Source organism: Aspergillus foveolatus (assembly GCF_047715535.1).
Source record: "Aspergillus foveolatus strain CBS 279.81 unplaced genomic scaffold BDW70scaffold_26, whole genome shotgun sequence".
Taxonomy (NCBI): Eukaryota; Fungi; Ascomycota; class Eurotiomycetes; order Eurotiales; family Aspergillaceae; genus Aspergillus; species Aspergillus foveolatus.
In genome coordinates, this window is record NW_027396090.1 from 201,474 (window position 1) to 227,272 (window position 25,799).

At 51.5% G+C, this 25,799-nt stretch overlaps 11 protein-coding genes across 11 annotated transcripts; 5 read left to right on the top strand and 6 right to left on the bottom strand.

Moving 5' to 3' along the window:
• Nucleotides 1-34: 34 nt before the first annotated feature.
• Nucleotides 35-1,507, bottom strand: BDW70DRAFT_55718 (uncharacterized protein). Its single transcript, XM_073744278.1, has 5 exons — nucleotides 1,344-1,507; nucleotides 1,089-1,296; nucleotides 990-1,042; nucleotides 324-943; nucleotides 35-276 (listed from the first exon to the last, which is right to left on the bottom strand). The coding sequence occupies exons 1-5, from the start codon at nucleotides 1,384-1,386 to the stop codon at nucleotides 97-99; spliced, it is 1,104 nt and encodes a 367-aa protein (XP_073595686.1). The 5' UTR covers nucleotides 1,387-1,507; the 3' UTR covers nucleotides 35-96.
• A 249-nt stretch (nucleotides 1,508-1,756) lies between these two features.
• Nucleotides 1,757-3,193, top strand: BDW70DRAFT_168404 (MOSC domain protein; the record flags this gene model as incomplete). The annotated part of the gene is made up of 1 exon (XM_073742457.1): nucleotides 1,757-3,193. One exon carries the CDS (start codon nucleotides 1,757-1,759, stop codon nucleotides 3,191-3,193), a length of 1,437 nt encoding a protein of 478 aa, XP_073595687.1.
• A 134-nt stretch (nucleotides 3,194-3,327) lies between these two features.
• BDW70DRAFT_136858 (nucleobase:cation symporter-2 family protein) lies at nucleotides 3,328-5,366 on the bottom strand. Its single transcript, XM_073736943.1, has one exon. It carries the CDS (start codon nucleotides 5,003-5,005, stop codon nucleotides 3,506-3,508), a length of 1,500 nt encoding a protein of 499 aa, XP_073595688.1. The 5' UTR covers nucleotides 5,006-5,366; the 3' UTR covers nucleotides 3,328-3,505.
• Nucleotides 5,367-6,500: 1,134 nt separating this feature from the next.
• BDW70DRAFT_55734 (stearoyl-CoA 9-desaturase sdeA) lies at nucleotides 6,501-8,440 on the top strand. Its single transcript, XM_073744279.1, has 2 exons — nucleotides 6,501-6,885; nucleotides 6,938-8,440. The coding sequence occupies exons 1-2, from the start codon at nucleotides 6,648-6,650 to the stop codon at nucleotides 8,065-8,067; spliced, it is 1,368 nt and encodes a 455-aa protein (XP_073595689.1). The 5' UTR covers nucleotides 6,501-6,647; the 3' UTR covers nucleotides 8,068-8,440.
• Nucleotides 8,441-9,776: 1,336 nt separating this feature from the next.
• BDW70DRAFT_160304 (uncharacterized protein) lies at nucleotides 9,777-10,355 on the top strand (the record flags this gene model as incomplete). Its single annotated transcript, XM_073740819.1, has 1 exon — nucleotides 9,777-10,355. One exon carries the CDS (start codon nucleotides 9,777-9,779, stop codon nucleotides 10,353-10,355), a length of 579 nt encoding a protein of 192 aa, XP_073595690.1.
• Nucleotides 10,356-10,373: 18 nt separating this feature from the next.
• BDW70DRAFT_136864 (putative cytokinesis EF-hand protein Cdc4) lies at nucleotides 10,374-11,214 on the bottom strand. Its single transcript, XM_073736944.1, has 3 exons — nucleotides 10,774-11,214; nucleotides 10,587-10,679; nucleotides 10,374-10,534 (listed from the first exon to the last, which is right to left on the bottom strand). The coding sequence occupies exons 1-3, from the start codon at nucleotides 11,102-11,104 to the stop codon at nucleotides 10,506-10,508; spliced, it is 453 nt and encodes a 150-aa protein (XP_073595691.1). The 5' UTR covers nucleotides 11,105-11,214; the 3' UTR covers nucleotides 10,374-10,505.
• A 521-nt stretch (nucleotides 11,215-11,735) lies between these two features.
• On the bottom strand, nucleotides 11,736-15,643 carry BDW70DRAFT_136866 (putative C2H2 finger domain protein). The gene is made up of 2 exons (XM_073736945.1): nucleotides 14,783-15,643; nucleotides 11,736-14,723 (listed from the first exon to the last, which is right to left on the bottom strand). The coding sequence occupies exons 1-2, from the start codon at nucleotides 15,000-15,002 to the stop codon at nucleotides 11,932-11,934; spliced, it is 3,012 nt and encodes a 1,003-aa protein (XP_073595692.1). The 5' UTR covers nucleotides 15,003-15,643; the 3' UTR covers nucleotides 11,736-11,931.
• A 3,272-nt stretch (nucleotides 15,644-18,915) lies between these two features.
• On the bottom strand, nucleotides 18,916-22,880 carry BDW70DRAFT_136872 (nuclear import receptor MTR10). The gene is made up of 8 exons (XM_073736946.1): nucleotides 22,523-22,880; nucleotides 22,337-22,429; nucleotides 22,012-22,284; nucleotides 21,833-21,923; nucleotides 20,498-21,778; nucleotides 20,025-20,450; nucleotides 19,446-19,976; nucleotides 18,916-19,392 (listed from the first exon to the last, which is right to left on the bottom strand). Exons 1-8 carry the CDS (start codon nucleotides 22,652-22,654, stop codon nucleotides 19,304-19,306), a joined length of 2,916 nt encoding a protein of 971 aa, XP_073595693.1. The 5' UTR covers nucleotides 22,655-22,880; the 3' UTR covers nucleotides 18,916-19,303.
• A 10-nt stretch (nucleotides 22,881-22,890) lies between these two features.
• On the top strand, nucleotides 22,891-23,597 carry BDW70DRAFT_55870 (small nuclear ribonucleoprotein E). Its single transcript, XM_073744280.1, has 3 exons — nucleotides 22,891-23,232; nucleotides 23,284-23,374; nucleotides 23,436-23,597. Exons 1-3 carry the CDS (start codon nucleotides 23,092-23,094, stop codon nucleotides 23,486-23,488), a joined length of 285 nt encoding a protein of 94 aa, XP_073595694.1. The 5' UTR covers nucleotides 22,891-23,091; the 3' UTR covers nucleotides 23,489-23,597.
• On the bottom strand, nucleotides 23,526-24,740 carry BDW70DRAFT_136876 (5-formyltetrahydrofolate cyclo-ligase). The gene is made up of 3 exons (XM_073736947.1): nucleotides 24,402-24,740; nucleotides 23,840-24,352; nucleotides 23,526-23,780 (listed from the first exon to the last, which is right to left on the bottom strand). Exons 1-3 carry the CDS (start codon nucleotides 24,493-24,495, stop codon nucleotides 23,659-23,661), a joined length of 729 nt encoding a protein of 242 aa, XP_073595695.1. The 5' UTR covers nucleotides 24,496-24,740; the 3' UTR covers nucleotides 23,526-23,658.
• BDW70DRAFT_55875 (protein rot1) lies at nucleotides 24,741-25,786 on the top strand. The gene is made up of 4 exons (XM_073744281.1): nucleotides 24,741-24,914; nucleotides 24,967-25,081; nucleotides 25,141-25,319; nucleotides 25,364-25,786. Exons 1-4 carry the CDS (start codon nucleotides 24,801-24,803, stop codon nucleotides 25,658-25,660), a joined length of 705 nt encoding a protein of 234 aa, XP_073595696.1. The 5' UTR covers nucleotides 24,741-24,800; the 3' UTR covers nucleotides 25,661-25,786.
• The last annotated feature ends 13 nt before the right edge of the window (nucleotides 25,787-25,799 follow it).

Genomic DNA, 25,799 nt, shown 5'->3' on the forward strand with positions numbered 1-25,799 from the left:
GTTGACCGTTTGTGGAAGACTTTCGGAGTGTGTATTCATAGTGGTATGTGGCCATGAAGGAACTGGGAGCATCGTGTTTCGTTTTCCCGTACAGTGTCACTTCGCGAAGCCGTCGTCGTCCACCCATCCGTATTCTGCATCGGAATCACCTTCATCCTCGCTATCTGCGATCTCGTCAACCTTGCGTTTTCTCTGTAGAGGTGTGTCCCGTGCTTCGCCAAGGTCCAAAGCGGTCGTACGAGAGGACGGCTGATCGTCCAAAGCACGCAGCCCATCCTGTCCCTTGTAAGCCAATTAGAAATACTCAGAATATGCGACCATACCTTTTCAATTACAAATTGAACAATATTCGCCCCTAACCGCATTGCCAACATTTTCCCAGATCTTTTCATTACCTCCGCACACCGAATACTCTCAGTAGTGTTTTCAGTGGCCAGAAGATCGCGGTACAGAACAAGCCGAGTGCTTATACTACTTTCCCACGCCCCGCCAGCTAAAACTGGACACAGAGTGGCACGTGGCTGGCCTTTGATTCTAGTCCGGGTTTGATTGATGGCAAGAACTGCCATCCGGTGGGTTGTCGCCAACTTCATCAGCTGATTCGCCAGATCACTTGTAACATTAGAATTTCTGTTCATGAGCCATTGGACCTGCGCTTTATCGATATTCTTTGACTGCGCAAGGCGTGCCTTGAGTTCCGTGGGATTTGGGAAGTACGACGCAAAGGGCCCTGAGGCAGAGTCGACGACTAGTAATCTGCAGTCCTGGGGTGGAAAGGTTGACGGGGGATGTAGTAGGAGAGCGAGTATGTGTGGCAGAGACTGGGCTCGAATATGAGTCAGGTTTTGCACAAGTTGTTCCGCTGTTTGAGGTGATCTTGATGCCTCAATGGACTTCTGTAGAACATCGCGAAGACGTAACCGGGGCAGTGGTGAGCCAGTATCTGAATGGGATCAGTCTGCGTTTTAAGGAAGAACCAGGTAGCATACCAATCCAAACCACCTTCCCGCCAGCAAGGAGAGCGTTCGAGGCGATGTTGAGCCTTCAAATAAGTTAGGCTTGCATACGGGAACTCCTGGATGACATACGCGAGAGACGTCTTCCCAACACCAGGCGGTCCAAAGACTTCTGTTACTTGGCCCTGAGGGATTCCGCGGGAGTCGGCGTCATCATCTTGTTCTGCGGGGAGCGGACTGATCGCATTATTTAGTTGGGTGATACCAGTTGAGATGGCACCAACACTGAGGGCGGCTGACGCCTGTAAGGATTGTGATGCGGAATAAGAGACGACAGGACCTGAATTTGTCAGATCAAGCTACTACAAGCGTCGAGAGACTGCGTACGGGGTCGTTGATTTGCCGGGCTGAGCAGCTCTTGCGTGTCCATCTTGGAACATCAATCGACGGTGAGTCTGAGAACAAAGTCCCATTCCAACCCTCAGAAATTGTACTGTTGATATTCGAAGTACTGCACCGCGCCAATGTCTTCAGCTGGCGCAAGAAGCGCAGTGTTGGATGCTAAGCTTGAGTGGATTTACCAGAAAGGGAAGCTGGGCCAATTACAGGCACGTGATATGGTTGGGATGGTATCGCGCTACTCCCAATCTGATAATCAGGATCGACCAATAGGAGACAATCGTTCAGATCTGCATCGGCTCTCCAATATCACTCTCAACTTAAACGTTCGGTCACATTGGTCATATTTTATATACAGAAACTAGCCTTCCAGGATTCACGGTGCCCTGTACTTGTTGTTGATGCAAGGCATTCAGCGATCGTGGACACCGGCAATTCTGGAACCCCAACAAAGTGTCATAATACTCAATACCATCCTCGCCATCTCAGGCGTCCTTATATTCACAATCTACGCTGTCGTCAGGTTCTCAGCCAAGAATACCTCTGCTATTACGCCACGCGGCTGTCGAAGAATAGGCCTTCCGAGAGGCCAAAGCAACCTTCATGACGAATATGATCCAAAATACAGCAGTGGCTTTTCAGAATCCAGCACAGATGAGCGCGGCTGTCCCGCATGGCGCATTAAAGCGCTCTTCACGTACCCAATAAAGAGCTGCAAGGGCATCGAACTTGACGAGTCGGACATAGTGCCCACGGGATTGGCCTTTGACCGGCAGTTCTGCTTTGCGGAGCTAGATGAGAAGGGAAATTGGATTGCGAGAACCCTTCGTAACAGGGGTTTCAACAACCTTGCTCTCGTTCGTCCAGAGATCTGGGTTCCTGATACTAATATGCAGGGATATAGATCTGACCTTGAAGAGGTGAGGTCAGGTGGAGTAATGCTGGTTTACTACCCCCGTCCTAATCCATATCGCGGCCTGGGCTGGAATGCAGTACACTCAGCCGTTTTCCAAATGGGGTTGTATCTCGGCCTAGTCGCTCGAGAGGCGTCATTCACGGTCCCTCTGTATCAACCCCAAGAGTCTGAAAATACGAAACTGGATTCTGGTGCCCCCCTCGAGCGTGTCAAGATCTGGAAAGACAACCCGCTAGCGTACAACTACGGGCAATACATCCCATCGTCGTTCCACGACTTCCTCAACGAAGTCTTCCCAGATTTCAACCTAGCCAACAGAATTACCGCCATCAGCAGCCATCGCCATATTACCCTCTTCCGAGTGAACCCTACCCACACGCGCGAAATCTACCGTAACGCACCCCGGAAACAAGAAATAGGGTTCCAGCCCCAAACAGGCTTCGCAGACGCCTACCCAATCCACATCCTTTCTCTCTCTAGCGTGCGGGATGTGAATGCGCGGTGTGCAAAAGATATTCCTGGTCTAAGCGTTCGGCGTTTCAGGGCAAATATTATCGTCCAGGGTCCGAAGGCGTTTGAGGAAGATGGTTGGAAAGTTATTCGTATCTCTCCAGCTACTGCAAAAAAGAAAGCATCTAAGGAGGATGACGAAGGAGACAACGCAGAACAAGGGCTAGTAATCTACACAGCCTGCCGCACAGTCCGGTGCAAACTACCCAACGTCGACCCGGACACAGGAACTCGACATCCTTCTGAGCCGGATCGGACGCTGAAGAGCTATAGGAGGATTGATAAGGGGGATTTGACGAATGCTTGTTTGGGGATGCAGGCAGTTCCGGCTGTTGAAGGTGCGTTATTTATTCTTATGATAAATGGTTCAGAATATGTCCTAGACACTTTTCTCTTCTCTTCTTGCTGTTGATGGATCTACTGACAACCAATACTGCAGAATCGCGAATACAGGTTGGTGATGCAATTTCTGTATTGGAGACGGGCGAGCATTGCTATATCAAGATGTTAGCGCCGGGGGAAGTTGTGGAAGGGATTTAGAATTGTCCTCGCTCATCAAGCGTTTCGAAGAGACTGATGTATGTACGATTGTCGCGCGGTACGAAATTAGATACATAGTATATATGGACAAATGTAATTATAGTATATGCAACTTATAAAGCCAAAAAAGATGCAAAGCAAATAATTCCAGAGTCAGGCCAAATGAGCGTTCATTTGCAGTTCATTAGGCCTTCACATTCTGACCAGAGGAATCCGGCCCACTCCCGCCCTGCATCCCAACCACAGTCCTGGCTTCATAGTCCTCTTCGGACTCCACAACATCCTCCTCCATATCCTCGGGCAGGATCAAATTCAGTAGGAGACCCAAGAACCCTGTAACCGCGAATCCATTTGCCATGACCAGCTCGACGGCCTGCAAAAGCCCCTCAAGCGCATGGTTGTCACCACTATACGTAAAGAAATACGAGAACCAATCTGGTACAAGTGTGGCAGCCATACCGACCGCGAACGAAGCCGTGAGAATGAATCTATTGCGGCGGGTCCAGTCAACGCTGCACATGATTCGGACGCCGGAGATCGCAACGGAGGAGAAGAGGAATGTTGTCATGCCGCCCAAGACGGATGAAGGAATGGCGACAAGAGCCGCGGCGAATTTTGCAAAGACGCCCATAACAACGAGGAAGAAGCAGCAGCAGTAGCCAGCTTTGCGGTTTGCGCAGCGGGTGAGGGCGATAACGCCGTTGTTCTGAGCAAATACGGACATTGGGGTAATGGTGCAGAGGCCGGCGAGAAGACATGTTATGCCGTTTCCCAGGACACCGCCCTGGATGCGAGAGTCAAAAGTAGCACCCTCTACTTGGAGACGGGAGACATCGCAGGTGGCCGTGATGTCGCCAATGGATTCCATCATGATGACCATATACACTGCGAGGAGGGGGAGAATGAGCGGGGCGTAGATTGTTAATGGAAATGTTTTCACCCAAATGAAGGATGCGACGGGGGCGGCGTCAATGCCGGAGCGGTCGAAGTAGCCACAGGCCGCGGCGACAATGCAGCCGACTAGCAGGCCGACAATGACGGCGCAGGATTTCATGATTGGGGACCCGAAGCGCTCGCAGAGGATGATGGTGACGAAAACGAGGAAGCCAAGGCCGATGAACTCGGCGCTGCCCCAAGGAAGGGCGTGCGGTGCGTCGGCGCTGGGGCAAAGAGCGCCATTGCCCGGATTGTTGCTGCAGGTGCCAGAACCGCCGGCCCAGTCTTTCATTCCGTTGCCGATTAGACTTGCACCAATCAGGAAGACAGTTGGACCAGTGACGATTGGCGGGAAGAGGGCTTTGAGCAGCCTGCTGCTCATGAAGGAAAGCCCGATTTCGAGAAGCGAGCAAAGGCAGGAGGTGGCTAGGAGTGCCCCATAACCTTTCGGACAGGGCAGCCTGTTTCCTGAGCCATCGACTGGGCAATATCCAGTTGAGTACATCTGATTAAACGTCCCGGTTGCAACTGTAATCGTTGCGAACGAAGTTCCTACCACCGAAACCAGTCCGGTGCCGACGTAGTAGCGAGTCTTGTACACATGCAGACGGAACATCTGAATTGCGGAAAGAAGCCCTGACACAATAAGCGAGGTCGAGACTAGGTATTGCGATTCATCGGCGCCAAAGTTGGCCCCAGACGATCCAGCCAGCAGGATTGGCGGAGTAATAACTGCAAGAATAAGCATGAGTCAACGGTTCGGTTTCAGTAGAAGTACCTCCAGCAAGCATCGCCAGCGCATGCTGCAATCCCAGAAGCAAAGCGAGGACCAGTGGAATCTTATCCTCAAGACCAAAGAACGGCGCAGCCCTCCTTTTCTGCTTCACAAATGGAAGTCTTGGTGTAAAGAGAAAGCCATAGTCGTAGTCACCAATCAGGCCATCTCTCGTGGTAAAAGCACGAGCAGCTCGTCGCACGCGGTCTCTAAATGTCCTCCTGGGGCTGGCGTCTGGCCCGATCTGATCTGGGCCGTCCATATCCACCGTTGAACGATCAATCTCGACGTATCATGCGGGAGCCTGTAAGATTGGCGGGGATTGACGGTTTCCTGGGTCAAACATCAGACAATGACGGGACGGCCATTCTATATAGACTGACCGCGGTTCGCGAGACCGACGTCTGCGGAGACCGTGAGTGTAGCAATGAATAATGCAAAATGTTATCGCCTGCGGGCAGAAATCAATTTAAGATAAACCGTTCGTGTGCGAGCGCCCCAAAGCTTATCTCAGTCAGCCAAGCGAGGCGGGCGGCACCGAATCTTCGGTCGGAGTCTGCCACGTTCTGGCTGTAACGCAGGGTGTCAGCTGTCAAAGCCCTGTGCTGCACTGCCTGTGGTATGTCCACTGTGATCTTGAGATCTAACAGCTTTTCCTGCATTGAACGGTGCGGGGGACGTTGGAGTTGGCACGTTAATCGATCAGATTTTGATCGCGCCCAATAAAACATTACCTTTAGTCACGCACTTTGCTAACTCCCCGCAAAACGGCTTTTCCATTAGTGATAGAATAAGCAAACCTATCCCCACTCCAGCCTTACAGATACTCTGTACAGTGCAAGAGTTCTTCTAGAACGAGACCTCGGAACTTGTACCATTTTAAGCGTTGTCACAGGACAGAAATGGTGTGCACGGGCTCCAAGTAGTGAACCTCTCGAGGTCTAGTGTATGACGTTGTTCAAGGGGATTCGCTGATTGACTTCAGAGTCGCTTCAAGAGGTTGCAGATGTCATGACGATGTAAGATGTCGCGGCACTCTGCTCCGGTTCCGATGTACTCCGAAGTCTCCCAGTGCATAACGTGATGCACGCCTCCTTACTAATAATGCGTCGACTCACGGTCCAGAATGAGCGCGGAAATAGCAGCCGCGAGCCACAGTTGAGCCACACAACGGGTGCCTGAGCCACTCTGTTGGGGATACTCCGGACCTGCATTCGTCGTCTTGACCCAACAAAAAGATGGAGATTTGCCTCCCAACAAGATGCGATTTTCCAAGCCGTACATCAATTGGCTGGTTCCCCTGTTCGTCCGTCCCTATCATGGCCTCCAGCAATCAGTCTTTGCCTCGGGATCTTATGATATCTTATGATTCTGTCTCTTCCAATTACAAATTGTCTGGCCACTCCATTTCCTAACTTTCCGGCTGGCTGAGTCGTCCGCCTCTGCATCAACGCAGGCGCCGTTGATCTGCTCCCCAACATCATTCCCACAGAGTCCTGCCGTAGTGGACCCTTCGAAGTCGACCTCGCCCAGGCCGACCTTTTTTTTCCTCTGTTTAAATACTCGCCCTCTTTCATTTTTCACTTATCAAAACAACCGTCACTTAGAGAAAGCCATGTCTGCACCAACGGCGGACATCAGGGCTCGCGCCCCGGAGGCCAAGAAGGTTCACATCGCTGACACTGCTATCAACCGCCATAACTGGTACAAGCATGTGAACTGGCTGAACGTTTTCCTGATCATCGGTATCCCACTTTATGGGTGCATTCAGGCGTTCTGGGTGCCACTGCAGCTGAAGACTGCCATCTGGGCCGTCATCTACTACTTTTTCACCGGTCTCGGTATCACAGCAGGTAAGAAGCTTCGAGCTCCAGGGTCGTTAATGCCGAATGCTGACCTCCTTAGGTTACCATCGTCTATGGGCTCACTGCTCGTACTCCGCCACCCTTCCTTTGCGTATCTGGCTCGCTGCCGTTGGTGGTGGTGCCGTCGAAGGTTCTATCCGCTGGTGGGCTCGTGACCACCGAGCTCACCACCGCTACACCGATACCGACAAAGACCCGTACTCCGTTCGCAAGGGTCTGCTCTACTCTCACCTTGGATGGATGGTGATGAAGCAGAACCCTAAGCGTATTGGCCGTACCGATATTTCCGACCTGAACGAGGACCCCGTCGTTGTATGGCAGCACCGCAACTACCTCAAGGTCGTCTTCACGATGGGATTGGCTGTGCCTATGCTTGTTGCTGGTCTTGGATGGGGTGACTGGATGGGCGGCTTCGTGTATGCCGGCATTCTGCGTATCTTCTTCGTCCAGCAGGCGACTTTCTGCGTCAATTCTTTGGCCCACTGGCTCGGTGACCAGCCCTTCGATGACCGCAATTCACCTCGTGACCACGTTATCACCGCTCTTGTCACCCTTGGAGAGGGCTACCACAACTTCCACCACGAGTTCCCCTCGGACTACCGTAACGCCATCGAATGGCACCAGTACGATCCCACCAAGTGGTCCATTTGGGCCTGGAAGCAGCTTGGTCTTGCCTATGACCTGAAGAAGTTCCGCGCCAACGAGATTGAGAAGGGTCGTGTCCAGCAGCTCCAGAAGAAGCTTGACCGTAAGCGTGCCACCCTCGATTGGGGTACTCCTCTCGACCAGCTCCCCGTCATGGAGTGGGACGACTACGTCGAGCAGGCTAAGAACGGCCGCGGTCTCGTGGCTATTGCCGGTGTTGTTCACGATGTCACCGACTTCATCAAAGACCACCCCGGTGGCAAGGCCATGATCAGCTCTGGTATTGGCAAGGACGCCACCGCCATGTTCAACGGTGGTGTCTACTACCACTCCAACGCCGCACACAACCTCCTCTCTACCATGCGTGTTGGTGTTATCCGCGGCGGCTGTGAAGTCGAAATCTGGAAGCGCGCTCAGAAGGAGAACGTGGAGTACGTGCGTGATGGCTCTGGCCAGCGCGTCATCCGTGCCGGCGAGCAGCCAACTAAGATCCCAGAGCCCATTCCCACCGCGGATGCGGCGTGATCTGTTTCTTTTGTTTCCCACTCCACATTGTCCCACTTTAGGGTCTGAAACTTAGCACGCTGGCGTTTGATCGTTCCTTAGAGTTTGGAGTTGCGGAGTTCTGGTCCATGTCTGTCGGTGTAGTGTACCCATGTTGATCCGTCTACCTAAAAGCGAGACTTTGAAATGAGATATGCCATCACTTACATTTTGTTTTTATTCTCAACGTAAGAAAATCATGAGAACCAAAGGATGTAATCGACGTAACATCTTCAATGAGTGAGCAAGCTGTCGCCAAGCATGTGCCATTATAGCTGTCTATCAGTTTCATGCATCACCTAATCCCACCGATAATAAGGCATTAGGATCAAGAATAAACCTAAATGAAGGTTGACTATTAAAGACCGTGCGTAGCAGAATAGTTGTAAAAAGATAACTGCAACGTATCGTCTCCGTTTTGTTAACGTTGTTCACCCTATCCTAACGGCCCTAACCTAAGCACTTTCGAGGGAACACTAGACCCGGGCTGCACTCACCGCTCTTTCTTCTCATGTGTCTTTATTTTCTTGGGCTCGACCATATTCATTACTCCCTGCTGTGCATATTGACTTGCAACTCCTAGTCGTGCAATCAATGAACCGTTCAGTGCTTTTGCCTTGGATTGGTCAAAGATTTTTTGAAGGCAATTGGGAATTTCAGCCTATTTTGTAAAGAGATATCGCGAAGGGACTTTGTCCATGGCCCTATGTTGACTGCTACGTTGGGTAGCAGCAAGGCCAGCCCCAAAATGCCGCGCAGCATATCACAATCAATGCCCTTTGCCATGTTCCTTGAAGCCTCTGTCAAGTTCAGGGTCCTCTCACTCATTCTTTTTCGACAGGTGAAGCTTCCAAATGCGGATGTTGACGAGCATTATGTGGCTGCGGGGATACGAGGGACGGCAATGGCGGCACTAGCATCAATGTCCACGGCACATGGCAGCCAGCTACGTGATCAGCAAGTTGCTTTCTTTCGCTTGCTTCAAGAAAGAGTAGAAGGCCCTCGAGGCCTGCTCGATTGTAACTGCATTCGTTCTCTTTTTTGACACTGTTACATCCGTTTAGCTTTGTTGGTCGGTTAGCTTCCCAACCAGGTAATGACCAGGTAATCCACTGTCGCCGTGTGCGTGTTCAATAATGAAAGTCCACCTAGACCAGGGAGTAACCCAAGCGGTCTCGTGAAGCGAAGTATCGGCAGGTGCACTGAGGATATCCCAGGGAATTGGTGGATGCGAGGGCAATGAACGCTCAGCCGATCTTGCATTTGCAGCTGTAGACAGTGCCTATCCGAGTATATTTTTGAATCTGTTGTTTACCCTGCATATTTCAGTACCACAGAGCTCATGAGATGAAGAGCAAACGAGTGATGCGAGTTGAGTGCTAAAGATTGAAATCGAGCGTGCGCCTCAGCTTGGTGGGGATGGTAAATACCTAATCTTATCGATAAGATCCCAAGGTAAGAAAACTCCAGCTCCAGCTCCAGCTCCACCGTTCAATCTCTCTCCAGCTCACCTCGTTCACCTTTGCAGAGGTTTAAGAAACTTACATTCTCTGTCCAATTCCTCAGACTCGAACGGAACGGGTCTCCCCCCTTCTTACAATATCACCCAATCTAACTGTTCTCACCACATCGAACCTCAAGACCAACCAAGGCAAACACCAAGCTCAGCAATAACAACAATAATCGAAACAATGACCACCCCAACACCTAACCCCTCAACTCTTCCAATAACAACCCACCACTGCCGCTTTTGTGCGACACTTCTAATAGCCACGACGCGCGACGTGAGCGCCCTCCCAACGCGAAGCAAGAACGCCGCGGACGGTGCACGGATCCTACCATTACGCTCGTATGAACTTCCCCAGGATATCCAGGCAGCGGAAGCCTCAGCATCAACATCCGAACAATTAGAGAATACAGAGCAGGAACAAATACAGAAACACTACACGATTCTACTTGCGACGAATAGCCGCGACCGCAAACCAACGCTCATCCGGCGCAGCGACGGGTTCGAGAAGAGGTTCTTTCTACGGTGTGGGCGGTGCAGGATTCCCGTTGGGTACTTTCTGGATGAGGTACACTTTCCAGCTTCTGGGGGGTTGAAGGGTGCGGCGGCTGGGCCTGGATTAGATAGCGCCGGTGTGCAGGGAGGGGAAGGGGAAGACCGAGCTGTTTATCTGCTTCCTGGGGCACTAATGGAGACGGAAATCATGAGTGATGAGGAGAAGATGAAAGCGATTGATCGAGAGTGGGAACACTGGTTCAAATGACCTCTCTTCGGCGGCGTATTTAGGATGAAGGTGTATGTATTGATCGGTGGCTAGGCTAAGCAGTTTGTGGATACATGGAGCGGTAATCGAATAGATTATGAAAGTGGAACATCATAACAAAATCATGAGGACGTAAGGGTATCGTGTCGTTTAGTTGGCCAGGATGGTACGAACAAGATCTACACAATTAGCACCACGACATCCTCTCAACATGGACATAACACAACATACCGGTATAGTTGATCTCGCCAGAGCTAGTATCAACTGCCTTGAGAAGCTCATCAACCTCTTCATCGGTCATCTTCTCGCCCAAGTTCGTCAAGACTGTCGAATACACCGTCAGCAACATACCGCCAACCCAACTCAACGGATCAACCCGAACTCCCAGCCCATGAAGGGGAAAAAAGGAAGAACGTACTATAACGCAACTGCCCCACACCGATAACCCCCGTCATATCTTTATCGAACACCTGAAAGCCACGACAGTACTCCTCCGGTTCACCGGGCTCCCTAAAGCCCCCAGGGCGGTTCAGGACTTTCAGAAAGGACTCAAAGTCGAAGTCGCCGCCGACACTCTTCTCCAGGTCCGCAATCTCCGCAAGAGTCGGGTTCTGGCCGCAGGCGCGTAGCAGGTCGCCGAGGGATTCGAGGGCGACGCGGCCGGTGCCGCGCTTGTCGAAGAGCGAGAAGGCTTCCTTGTAGTTTGTCGAGGCCTGCTCGTGGTTAAGATCTGGTGAGCGGGTGGACATTTTGTTTGCAAACAAGACAAGTTGTATCAATGAGAAGGATAAACGGGGTAAGATGTGATGGGTATTGGAGTTGATGCAGGGGTTGAATTGAAGTCAGGTGTTTGGGTGAGAGAGATGGGATAGGATGGTCGGAACCGCCGATGCGCCAACCACGGCTGAATCTGAGGCTAGCTAGCTGGACAGCTCGATAACAACAGAGCCAAAACAAGAGGCGCAGTGCAGGGCTAGAAAGTGCTCTCCAACAAGGGTCCTTTGCCTAGCTAATACAGATCGTCCCTCACTTCATTCCATGCAGGGGATAAAAGAGAAGCCAGTGATCGGATGAGGCGACGTACCATGGTGAATATTTCGTGTGTTTTGGAAAGCTATGGAATGTCTCTGGTAACGGAAGCTCACTGCGTAGCTAGAATTGGATCTCAACCTTGCAAAACAAATCGTCTGAGAGTCTGGGGCTGTTGGTGGAATGCAGGAGAGCGATGGTTTTGACGTTAGAGAGATTGGGCGGCAGGCTGGGCTCGTTGTTGTGGTAACCAAACGAACTCCGCTTTGCTAGCCGCGACTTTCAGGCAGGAATTAAGGCGCAAAGCAAGGTGCTAGCTAACGTTACTTGTAGTAGATGAATGACGATAAATCTATGCAATTGTTTTATGTCTAGTGAAACCGTTGATGGTGGTCTCTAAACAGGTAAGGTAGAAGGGTAAACAATGACCCGCCTTATTCTCCGTACTCCTTGTCCATATCCATGTTCATACCCATATTCATAACAAAGCCATATACAAGTGCAACCGCGAAGTCAGGGTATATCGTGTACAGTAACAGTTTTTATCTCATTGAGAGACTCCCCTCAATTTGTCAATGCAACTGCCCAGCAGGTTTGCAGCTTCAGCCAATAACTCCCATCGGGCGTTGGTGAATCCATCCCGCAAAATAATCAATAGTCCAAGGCACCGGTTTCGTCCTTTTATGGTTTCAAGGTCGCTCGGCTCCCGACAACCGCCCACACGGCGCAAGAATGCCTGCATATCTTGCCTCTGCTCCGCGACCGTTGACAGCGCCGGGGCGCCCGCGATCGGACCTTCTAACGCGTATCCGTAGCACCAGACTACAAGGGCAGCCACATAAATCACCCACGGTCGATTCAGAAGGTAATCTTCGCGGCCGCAATACAGCTCTCCTTCATAATGGGCCCCTTGGTGGTCCAAAAGACATTCGGCGAGGAACTTGAGAGCATAAAAGGTGGCGTCGCGGGCGGATGCTTTGGTAGCCCAGCGCTCGACCATCTTCTCGCGTGCGGCGTTGTAATCCCGCGGGGTGATAGCACGTCCCATCAGTCGACGAGCGCCGGCGAAGATCTGGCAATCTACGATATCAACGTGCGAAGCCATATGGGCCAGCCCGTGCAGCACGTCACGGGACTCAAACACGTTGTCTTCGTCGAGCGCGTACCGACCGCGATATCCGTTAGGGTACGAAGCCATGCCTGGTTGTAGTGCCTCGTCAAAATCGCGTCGCCAGTTGTCGAAGGCCCGCAGTAGAGCAGACCTCCATTTGTCTCGACCGCCTAGGGCATGTGCGACCCCAAGAGAGCTGACTTGCAGGTCGCGCTGATTCATATGCCAACTCACGCTAAGAAGCCCAGCCATAAGAATCGTCCGTCCAAACGCGTTCGTTCGCACCCGCTGTCCGTTGAGTGTCCTTTTGAGCCCGTCTAGAAACATCACCGGCCTGACTCCGTTGGCATGTAGACTCGCCTGCACCCGAGCCACTTCTGAAGCACTGGTGGCAGACCATAAGGCTTCGTCGCACGGCAGTGGTAGACGCAGTTCATGCGCGACCATCTTCGCAGAGTGTCCAAACATCGTGGCGTGGGTGGAATCTAAGACAAATGCCGCAAAGGCAACTCGCCGAGTCGCCTCAGTTTTGATCCAATGCGCCCATGAGTCGTCTGCCGCAAAATCCGGCGTCATCGTTGACCCTGTGGTCGAGCGGGCTTGTCGGTCATCTCTCAGGCTTGCAGGAGAGTCGAACGAATGGCGGCCAATCAAGGAGCTACCGCGCCGCATCAACGTCAATGTCGTGTCGTGGTGGATGTGCGCTCGCTCGTGGAGTGCACGAGTAGAGTACATCTTCTCATAGACCTCCAAGAGCAGCAGCGCTTGAAAGACCCAGAGTTTGGCCGGCGGCCGGAAATCTCCTTCCATGAAAATCTCCCACCGCAAATGCCACATAATAAAGTCGGCTAGCTCCGATGCTGCCTCGGTGACATCCTGTCCGTGAATACTGTCCAGCGTTGCTGCCCCAATCGCTATGACGGCGAGCAGCAGCAGATTCGGCGCTTTATCAGCTACAAAGGTCGGCCGATGCAGGATTGGCAACTGGGCGTGAAAGTGATACCAGTAAGACCCAATGTAGGTCTGCATCTTTGACAAACTAAGGACGTGGCGGTCTTCGTCCATATCACCGTCCATCAAGGCATCCTTGCGCTTGGCCACTGCCGAATATGCAGCCTCATTGAACCGGGTAGACATGAGATCAAGCAGCTCCTGACGCTTCTCCTCAGACATGATGGCCCGCGGTGACCCGGGATCAAGGATGCTGGTCACACTCATCGGATGGGCTGGGATGACACTGTTCAGAAAGTTTCCGTATGCTGGGTCGCTCATCAAAAACTGGTTTTGCATCTGCGCGTCCATAAAGCCTGGCACAATATTTGCCGGCGGAGCCATCGATGACCCAGGCACCGGTTCATTGAACAGCCACGCCGTGAAGTCATCGCCCATATGGAAGGGAGACCTATTGCTTTCACCGCCGAAGACCGGATAGACACAAGAATTGAGCCCGTCAAATTGCATATCCCCTACTGCCATCCCCGTCATAGAGTCAAGGGCTAGGCCATTTGTTTGAGCGAGCGGAGCAGACGCCGAGGAGGTTACTGGCGCCATGTTGATGTCGGAGTATCCATCGACAGGAATTTGTAAGCCCGCTTGATCAGTGTATGCGGACGGGCTTACCAAAGACCCCGTCAGATCGGCTGATACCGCGTAATTGGCCCCGAGATCTTGAGACCTGTTGGAGACGAGGGGCTCATCCAACGCTGCCGATCGTGCAGGACCCAACTCGTTGGTAGGCGAGCCATTCAGGGCATGACGGGTATTGGAACCAACTTGCAACGGACGCTGCAGTGGCGGGGAATTGAATGTAGTGGTTGTGATAGGAGTGCTCGGTAAATCGCATGGTTGGGAGTAAGGAGCATCTGCAGCCGGAGCATGCTGTTGAGCAACGGGCTGGTAACTGAACCGGTTGAAGCCTCCAGATGTCGGCGAAGAAACGGGAATGCTCGACGCAGTGATAGGTTGATCTGGACCCGTCGAGCCTCGTTTAGAGTCCGGCGGAGATAGGACGGGAGGTGCATTTTGCGGTAACTGGGCCGCAGTGTGGACAATCTGGGATTTCGCGATCCCGCCGGTACTCGTAGAAGCAGCTTGTGCAAAGTGGTCACGTTTCTGCAGCTGCGAGCCCTGGGTGGTGTGACGTTCGCGGTGACGGACGCAGAGGTCTTGTCGGACGAAGGAACGGTAGCACTCGGGAAAGTCGCACCGGTAGATTTGCTTGGGGGCGTCTAGGGCAGCCAAGGATCAGTATCCATGCTAGCGGGTTGGGAGAAAGGCATGGGCATACGGTTTAATTGATGGCGGTATAGATGTTCCGCGCGCGAATAGCTCTTGCCGCACCCTTCGTACGAGCAGTCGAATTTACGGTCCACTTGGACTTTGCGAGTCCTCTTCCTTTTGCGCGGAGGACCGTTGGCCTCATGGACATCAGGGCTTTCGGATCCCACTTCTGTGTCCGGTCGCGTACCCTGACTGAGAGGAGCCATGGGCGTCACCGCAAAGGCCATCCTGAGCCGAGTTGGAACTGCTTTCAGGGACTCCTGTGTTTGTACTCCTATGTTCTTGTATTGTTGTAGTATGTAGCCAGCCTTAGCCGATACCCTTGAGGCGACCTGCGGATGTTCGGCTCTTATCAGACACGCTCATCGATCGAGAACGAAGATATTGGGGTGGATGGTGTATGCGACAATTTCCGTCTGACAGGAGAGTGCCATGAGCTCTAAGAAATCCGTGCGATCGGTGGTCGGCAGAGCCCCGTGGGGAAGTGTGCGATCGGATTGTCGCGTTTCGGCGTCGAGCGACAGGCAATAGGGCAAAAAGATCCGCTTATCAAGATACCTAATTATCGGTACCTTATTATCGGAAACTGTACAGCAAGAAAGAATGGAGGATGGCTGAAGGAACGAGGTCTGGGAAAAGCGACGATAGCACTGTCGTCCGACGATGGGCCGATGGCTGGAACAAGGAGGGGAAAGGCGGGCACTGGCACTGGACCACGTTGACCCAGCTGTTGAGTTCAGAATGGAACCAGGGATCGATCTCGAAAGACGCCCTCAAATGAAAGCAGGCGTCGAGGTATAAATAATATCCCAACAGAAGATCCAGTTGCAAACATGCTACATCGAAGACGAGCCAAGCAGTGGAGCCGGGCAACCATGAAGCTACTCGAGAGTTAAGAGGGTATACCGTAGCGGATGAGGCCTCCGTTCTACAGCCTACAAGCTACAAGGACCTCATTTGCAGACTACGCTCCTGAACCGGCAGGCTTGAAGAGGAGGGGACAGACAAAAAAAAAGAAAAAGAAAAAGAAAAAAAAAAGAAGCCTACTGCCAATCGCCGCTCAGAACAAAATTCTATTACGTCGACTGGAAACGAGACAAAAGAAAATCGCCCGTGAGCTAGCAAATCCGACCTCGTCGATTGGACTGATGGCAGCGAGACTGCTAGAAGCAAGTCCCTGAAACTAGGTAGGTTGAAGCAGGGCAAGGTCTAAGAAATTCCGTTCGAGAGTCAGAAGACCCAGAAGCCAAAGCAGGAGAGGGCCGTTCGCGGGCCAATACGAGGAGGAGAAAAAGCAGAGGAATAATATGCACTGCGGCACCGGCGGTTAAGCTGGACTCGAGGCTGCGCGACTGCGAGACCGCGACACTAAACCGAACTCAATCGAGCGATCCAAGTCCTCCACCAAGTCCTCCACCAAGTGCACTACCCAACAGAGAATGCGGAGACGATCTGCGGGACCGTCCGCAGCGCTCAATCAAGGGTTCGCTTTAGCGAAGAAGAGGACGGGGCTTGAGCCTTTCGACAAGGGAAGTGACGCCTGCCGATAGAATGCAGAGCATACAGTACGAGCGAGGATCTCGCGTGCATCTCGATCAAGGTGTGCCGACGACGCTGACAGGTTCAGGATACGGAGTGATGCAGTGATGCAGTGATGCTGATGCAGTGATGCTGATGCAGGTGGAACGGGCCCTCGTGCTCAACGCCCAGCAATCCATGGGAATAGGGCCAGATAGGTGCGAAATCTCCCGATCGTATGTACCTGGCAGCATTGGTGACCTGATCCTGGTCCCACCGTGGACCGGCAGACCAGACGGCCTCCACAGTGGAAGTGGCACGGTCTGAGGCAATTACAGCGTACCGGCATAGAGTACGAGCGTCGGCGCTCGAGACTCGAGACTCGAGATCACAATACGAATATCCTCATTTGCGTCGAGGTCAAAACGGGACCCAAGTGAGAGGGAGAAAAAAGCAAACGTCGAATCTCAAACAGCTTGCAAGCCACCTGACGCCCGACGATTGGCATCTCCGCGAGTTCCCCGGTATGATGACCCGACACCGCGGAGACAGATGTGCCAGCGAGTTCGATAAGCAGGGATCAGGTCACAGTTGATGCGCATCTAAATTCATGGGAGCCGGGTCAAACTCAGCTTCCAGTACATTCGCAGTGGTGTTCTACCTTGCTTCCTGCTTCTTCCTCAGGGAACGAATTCAATAGTGGTATGGTCGACTAGCCCAAAATCCCATAATTTCGGGAATGCAAGACTATAGGAGTCGGGATTAAGTCAAATGATCCTCGCTTGACTCATGCTTTCTAGAATTGGTGAGCCTTCAATTTAATCTCGAAAGCCGTGCCAAGCGCAGGCGATCGCCCGGACCCGTCGCTAACACGAACCATGAACCCTTCGGCAGATATGGCTTTCTGACGGCCTACATCGAGATTCCAGATTTTTAGCAGCGATCCGCGCGAACCGGATCCCAGCTCGCAAACTCCCTTCGTATCAGGAAAGACGGCTCAAGCCGAGGCGAAAACGTGCGACTGCAGGACGCCGGGAGCGGAGCCAGACCATGGCAATGCATGATGCATCATGCAGCCTGCAGCCTCCGGATGGGGAAAAAAGAAACCGTCTCTCGAGTTCGGAGTCGGGCATCGATGAAAGTCTGATTCTATTAGTTAACAGGAACTCGTGAGACGAAGAAAAAGCAAACCTGCAGCCTATAAGACGATTTATTTTCGGGGCGACCTGATCTAGATTCCCATCTAGCACCGCTGAATCTAATGCAGCATTACGTATGGCTCCACGGTCTGAGGAAGGATGAAGAAAGTTATTGTCTTGACTGGTCACTGGGGATATGATTAGTTGACATTCCCTGGAGACATCCCTAGAGGCAAAGAGAAGAGCTGTGGAGCCCTGGATGGCTATTATTATGCCTCCCCGCCTTAAACGCCCAAAAGTCTACAGTCCAGTACACAGCTTTGCCCATACTCACATAGAAGGATCGCCCTTCAGCTAATATAACGACCAAGGAACTAACCAAAGTCTGCAATTTTAAGCGAACAAGCATATCCCCTAACCTGGACTGTCCTTAGTGCATCGTGAGGCAGTTCAGCCTCAGCTCCTGGTACTCTATGCCATAGTCCATATGATGTACATCCAGAATCTGCCAATGCCAAGAGAACAAGGAAAAAGGAACCGGACGTTCCCAATCGTTATTTCTGTGCAATATTGTATGGTTGGCACCTCAGTTACATTGCTATTAATCGTCATCAGGTAACTCGCAGCTGAGCTCCTACCTAGTCGAGCTCGAGGCCTGAACTACTGTATCCAAGTACTCCATACGCGGAGTCCCTCTCATCAAACCAACCGGAATATATATCTATTGATCCAATCAGCGTCAGCCCCTGTGGTAGTCGGCCACCAAGACGAACAGCAACAGCAGACCATGTGGAGTAGAGTCAGAAGTAAAACAAGCAAGCATAAAAGAGGCAAAATAAATTAGACGCGAAACCCGAGATAGATCCGTTGCCCCGGCCTAGTTGGTTGCATTCCTCCCATCCGAGTCAAAGGTTATGGAGAAAGGTTATGGAGAAAACGCTCCAAGTAGCCAGAGATTCTGGTATCTGCAGGACGTTTTTCTCTTGTCGCTCTCGTGCTTGCGTTCGATCCATCCAATGTACGTGCATAAACTACTAAAGTCATTCGTACCCTGTACCCGAAGGGCGGACATGAAAGCCGTCCCAGAGAGGAGGGGGTACCTACATTAGCTTCCAAGTCCAAGTGCAACAGCACTAGTGCTAGAAGCTACAAGAAAACGCAGAGGGTAACCACCAGCACCTGCATGTGCCATTCGTAGAAGCTAGCTAAGGCAGAGGGAAGTAAATTAGAACCTGACCGAGCAGACGCACCGGATGCGGGGCATGGTTTGGGGATGGAGAGTGACAAACAGGCCATTGCCCGATCGACACTCTGTAGCCAGTATAACTGATGAGAGGTATTATACCCTCGGAATAATTGCATGTGCATGGATGACGGTGGCGCTTTTCACTTTCACCACAGCGACGGGTGGCTCCTTTGGAAGGATCACCGCATGGGGAGTATTTACATGATTGGTACGAAGTAGATGGTAGTGATATTGATTTCTGTACTAGGCGGTACGGCTATGGCAGCCCCAAAGATCCCTGTTCTGCTCCTGGCTGGGTCTCATGACCCCAAACCCACGTGCGCGTTTTAGGTATGCATAATAGAGGGCAGGTAGGTAACTGGCGACTGCTTGTTCCCCGCCACATCAGCTGAGGATTGACTCAAGGTAAGGCAAGGCGGGCGGTTAGTAATGGGGTTGAATGGATCGTTTTCGTCCTATGTATGTACGGATGGCTCTCAAGAGCTGTTCGCTGTTTCGCAATTCGTGGTTCCGACCTGCAGTCTCTCTGTTCAATTCCCTCTCCACACTCTCACTCCCACTTCAAATGATAAAAAAAAAAATTGAATAGATTGGAAGAAAGTATATGAAGACAGACAGAAGATATTTATCCACTGAAGCGGAACCGCGTGGCCTCCAGCCGTCCTAGCCCTTCTCTCGGGGCCACGTTCCGACGGCGGTACGAGTTGGTAAAGTCTACCGTGCTGTTAACCACAAAAAAGTCAAAATAAATTTCCGTGTTTGCTTACCTTGAAGGAGAGCGCGGATCTTTCGTGTCTCTCCTGACTGAACCTTGTCAGAAATGCCCTTAAGTAGTCGTTCCGCCTCTCCCGCCTTCATTGTCCCGGCAGGCAGCATTTGCAGCGTCGATTGCACCCAGCTACCTGCTTCTGGAGGCATTAACTCAAACAGGGACATCATCAAACTTGATGCATCGGGGAAGCATTCGCCCGGGAATGTGAACATCATCCCAGTGAGGATGCGCTGAACAAGAACTGGTCCTTGGGACGCAATAAGCTGTTTCACGGCCTCTTGGACCTCGGGGGGGTTTGAGTAGGCCTTTCCATCCGGTGCCGTAAAACTAGATACGGCAGGCTTATCAAAGGCAAAGCTGAACAGATCGTGGTAGTAATGCAGCACCGCCATAAGAGGGTCTATTTGCTGTAAAGTAAGGGAGCTGAGTGCGGCCGAGAAGATCGGCACTGAGAGAGACGAACTGATGCACTCCTTGGGGTAGAATCGAACGGCATCGGAAGAAAGACGGAAGAAATCCTCAATCACTGTTTATGTGTTAGTCAAATTCGAGGGGAAGGACGGGTACAACACACCATCAGGAAGATTCTCTGGGGGCAAGTCGTTCAATGTCCGCAGGAAAGCTGTCGCTTGCTGCTCGTAAAATTGAAATACTGCTCGGCTGGTGGCGGGGTCAACGTATTCGGCTCCTTCGGAGAACTCTCGTACAACAGCATCGGTAGCCCATAGGAAACATCCTTCGCGCGAGACCTCGAATCCACTTGCGAGACTCTGGGCGAGCGTAGGTAGCAGCGGACTCATGGCAGTTCTGTAACTGATGATCATGTTTCTCCAGCAGCGACATACACGTTCCAATATAGGCGTGGATGATGTGAAGTTCATTACTAGCGTCGTCGTGATGGGTAAAACTTCGCCACAGTACTTCACTGCCGGGTTCTCCTGGTCTTGGGCAACGTACGGATTGACTACCAGAATAAAGATGGTGATCAACTGCAGATGGTCTGTTACATGTTAGTATATTGTGCTTAAATGTCGCAGAGGCACTTACCAGCAACAGCACGCTGGCCCTGCTCATCCTTAGCGTTGTTTGCCAGGTTCATGATGCGTGCCATGATTGGATCACAGAACATCTTCATGGTATCGTATATCTTTTCCAGTGGCTGCACGGCAACGACAGCCGCTACTCCTTCTGTCACTTCCTCTTGGCTGCTCGGCTTCAATTTGTCGATGACAGATTCATAGAAGGAGTGAAGCTGAGCAATGTGTCCTCCAAGGAGTTTCTGGCAATCCGTCCCCAGGAACTTGAAAGCTAAGGCAGAAGCCTGAACCACTTCTATGGAACTGTGCTGGAAGCCGGATATAACATAGTTGAGCTGTGCTTCGAGCGTCTCTGGGTGTTGTGCTGTCCATTCTGTGTAGCGAGCAAGCGCCATAATGGCCTGGAAACGAACTTTCTCTTGGTTCGGAATTTGGACGATTAGGGGAATGACTTGTGGCAACACCGCGCTTTCTTCCGGATCGACCATGCGGCCCATAGCTCTAAGACTGAAGAGCGGTGCCTCGAGCTCTTGCCAGTTTGGAACATGCTCGTCTGTAGACTGAGAAGCATATTGGGAAATCCATTGCTGAATAACCTGGTACGCTTTGGACAGACATTCGGCAACTCCTATGACGACACAGCAGTCCTTGAGGACATCACCCATCGAGTGTCGAAACTGCCTGAATTTTTCTTCCTGCTCCCTGTCACCTCCGAAGAGGTCAGATTCCCCGTCTTCGGGGCGTGGGTACTCGAGATGTTTAATCATGATATCCACCAGTTTGGAGAAGACATCGCTATAGACGGCCCGCGACTCGGCATATCGCTCTAGTGTAACGTACTGTTTCAGCTCATACCAGAAGACGAAAGTTATCGAGACGACGTCGCGCTCCCAGTCCCGCGCACAACATTCCAACACTGCTTCCACTAGCTCTCGGAACTGCGCAGGCATACGCGCGATTAGCACCACCCATGCTTCACCGGCTTCGGCAAATAGCCTCGTAATACCCCGAAACGCTTCTGTATCCTCCGCTTCGGCGAACTCGGCGATCTTTGGGCGTAGTGACATTACTCGCGGGAACAAGGCCTGGATGAGAGGTAACGAATCATCGACTTCACGAGTGTCCCTGTATAGAGTGCACATGCTGTCAACGGCAGCGTCGAAAGATGCGTCGTCATCCAGAGCTTTCACAATGACGTCCATAAGAGGTGATTCCACGATCTTCGAGGCGGGTATTTCGCGCATCCAAGACGTTATACAATCAAGAAGGCGGGGGTTCGTAGATGCGGCAGCTGTACAAGCTGTTAGTGTGATATTGTGCGTATAAAACCAGGAAGAATACGAACGGGATGATTGAGCATATTGGATCAAAATGTGCATGACTTGCTCAGCATTGTCTTCCAGCAATTCTTTGGTCCTCAATGTGAGTTCATCTTCCTAAGGTGAATGTATTAGATTCTGAACTTTGGCCGAGTCGTCGCCGTTCGATGGTGAAGTCATGGAATGCTGAGTTTGCCGAACATACAGATAGATTGATTTTGCGCCCCTCCGTCACTTCTTCCGGGAGGATCCTGAGAAACTCCAGCACGCAGTCGCCCGCACTGCTTCCGAGTGAAGAGCCGACGGTAACCAAGACGTCCTTCCATTCGACCATCTGGATCGCGAGACTGGCTAGACACACGCAAAGTTGTGTTTGTATTGGTCGAGGGCCTGAACCAAAAGCCACAAGGAGGTTGAGTACCGAGTCCCTCAAAGCGACCACTGACTCCGCTGGTAATTGGTCGAGATCGAACATAATCTGGCACAGTCAGTATGCCGGTATGATTCCGCGGGTCCAGCGCCTGCTTCACCTTGCCCTTCAACGTTGTCGCTGCGAACAATTTGGCCTCCACGGGAACATCTGCGGATTGTAACATCTCATGGGTGATAGTCCATGCTTCGACCTAAGCAATGAGACCGACCTATCAGTATAGACTCTTTAAACGACACGCGGTAATCTGCCGTGGAGACCGGGGAGGGGCTAGGGGCGAACGTACGGATTTCTGAAATTTCTCAAGAAACTCATGGGCGTGAGCTTTCTCTGAACGCGGAACATTCCCTTGCATAGTAGCGACCGCTGCTAGGACGGGGCCAAAGGCCTGTCCGGCAGTGTCTCCTTTGCTGGCCATCGTCGATGGTATGAAGCTGTTGTGGTGTGGACGTACTCCGTGGGAGTGGGAAAGAGGGGTTAACTAGGCCGGGCGGCTCAACACCAGTGGTTTTCAGTCATGAATCATTAAAGGAATAAATAGGTAATAAACCAGTTATGCGGACTGTGCAGGGTCACTTGTGTGCGCAGACAGAGCGTCAAGCGATGGTCAATAGGAGTGAAAGTGGGATGGTGGTGACTGACGATCCGCTCCCAAGGAAAAGTTGGTGAGCCGCAACAATCAATGGCGCCGAAATGCCTGGAGCACCCGCGGGCAAAGCAAGCTTCAGACCATCTTTTCCCCTGCCCATCTCCCACCACACACGCGTCCAACAACGTTACTACTCGATAATTTTCTAATCTACCGAGCTTACTTTGCTATTTTATTGTTGTTAATTCGCGTTATCAATCGCCATCATGACCGGTAGAGGAGGCGGTGCGGCTCGCAAGACACTGCTTGCGCCGATTCACTTCATCTTCAAACTCCTTCAGCAACGTTCAACAGTCTCTATCTGGTTATATGAGCAGCTTGCATTCAGAATTGAGGGGAAGATTAGAGTAAGAATACTTCGTTGCGCAGGATACTGCAATGACTGACTGTATGGCTAGGGGTTTGACGAGTTCATGAACCTGGTCATCGATGACGCCGTGGAGGTTAGGCTGGCCACAAAAAGCGAGGAAGAAAAGAGGCGGCCATTGGGTATGGGAATATCTATTGCCACTTCATTTCTGGTCCAGTGCTGATCGTGCCTTAAATACAGGTCAAATACTGCTCAAGGGCGACAATGTTTCTCTCATCCAAGCTGTCCAGTGATCGCGAACCGCACCTCTTCTCCTATCTAATTCGTCATAAAAAAAAACTACAAAGCTCTTCACCTTCTCAGCTTTACGAACATCTTGATAACAGCTATCGACGCTGTGCCACTGGGAAGGTTATGGATGGAATAGACAAATCTGCTGAAGGAAACTGTTTTGGGTTTTCTATTACTGTTGGCGCACGAGACACCGGTCATCACCGACTATCACGACATCTACGAGCCAGTCGTGATTTGTAACGGGCACTTGTTCGGGCGGGCAAAGCGTTTGCTCCTTGAGAGAGAGGGCGACTGTGATCTAGTCAGGAATTTCATTACTCTCTTAAACCCGATATAAGCTAGCGTCTCACCAAGTAAAGGCATTTTTCGCTTCTCAACGCCCATTTCAGCTTCCCATCTCAAGTACCTCGTTAAGAAACTGTCATAATATCCCTTTCCATGGCCAAGTCTTCTGAAATCGGTATCGAAGGCCATTCCCGGCATCACAATCAGATCTAACCCAAATGGCCCAGCCGTATTACCCTTAGGTATTGACTCGGATAGCCCAGTGCCACCAAAGCAATTCTGTTTGTTGACTGCCTGTACTTTCGTGAGTGAGGGAATTCCCCATTTGTCGCGCTCTAAGGACATGAACTCCTCCATTGAGTCTAACCCGAGCATATCCATAACCGATATTTTCTGCTGTGTCGTTGTAGTCTCTATGCTGTGGATGTAAGGCACAAATACTTCCTTGTGGTTCTTCAAGGCATCTTCCACTATTGCTGTTGTCGATAGTTCCCCTGACGGCATCGACAGGTATACGCCTATTCTCCGGGCTTTTTGGTATTCCGGAAGAGCGAACAGCCTGTTCGCAACAGTTTTGGCTGCAGATGGTTAGTAGACGTTGCGGTGATCGAGAATGATGGGCCAGACATTGAGTGACGATAGAGTCTGCGGGAATTCTCTGTAGGACTTCCCGCATTCTTTTGCGAAGTTCCTTCTTGGCTGTTTGTATTCCAGCGGCCATCGTCTCTATCAGGTGCCGTGAAAGAGAAAGTAAATTTAGGATATGAGACGGTAAAGTGTGGCTTGAAGTCAAATGGGCTTTCAGTAGAATAGGTGTGTTCAGAGTTGAAGCTGTGCGAGTTCAAGCACAATAGCGAGGAGCCTTGGCAGCATGTTTTGGTTGCATGACTAGATCGACAGGCCAGTCAGGGTCCCTTGGAAGGGTCAAGCACTATGAATTGCGCCCTTGATCGCGATGAGCTTTTCTCTCTCTCAGCTTTTCTGATCTCTTCGCTTCTGCTAACATCTTCAGAAGCTTCACGCGCAATGCTTGTGATATACTTCATCGGTAGCCTTCTGGCCAGCCTTGTTAGTGCCCGCAACGCTGCCGATCTTATCGGGACCTGGACCACCAAATCTCGCCAAGTCTTTACAGGGCCAGTATGTTTATCAGTCGCCTGCCGTCTGTTCGTTGGAGCTGACGGTCCTGCAGGGTTTCTACGATGTACTCAAGGATGAATTGATTGAGCCAAGGCTTACGGGCATCTCCTTTTCTTTCACAGAAGACGGACATTTCGAAGAAGCAATGTACCGAGCTGTTTCCAATCGTTAGTATATATTCTACCGATCCTGTTGGTCAAGCTCTAACGCCGTGTTTAATGCACAGCTCAGGACCCGTCATGTCCCAAGGGCATTATGCAGTGGCAGCACGGTACATACACTGTCGACAGTGATGGCTCTATACACTTAAATCCAATCGCGGAGGATGGCCGCCAGCTGCTGTCAGACCCGTGCTCGTCTTCGAAAGGAATATACACTAGGTATAACCAGACAGAGAAATACAGCGTACGTGACCCCATATTGGCTTAGGGTCATGCTGACACCACTAGTCTTTCACTGTGGAGGTCGACCCGTACTATGACAGTATACGGCTCAATCTATATTCATTCGATGGATCCCCCATGATTCCGATGTACCTTGCCTATAGGCCACCAGAGATGCTGCCTACCGGACCTCTCCAATCGATAGTACCGAAGAAGGCCAAGCGCCATTTCGACAGTGAGAAGGTCATGCCTTTTGGCTTGAGGACACTCATCAGCAAAGATAACCTTGTGGACCCGAACCGCTGGCTGTGGGTGGGCATTGTGATGAGCGCGATGGGTGGCATTACGCTCTTCTTCTCCTAGACCTGGTGTAGTCGGCACAAGGGTTGGGTAAACTCAATGTTTTCTACCTCCGTAGCAAATTTTTTCCCTCCAAGATACGGTGTCGGCATTCTACTAGAACCTGTAAGTATTCAAGGGTCAGTGTCCCAGAAATAGAGTA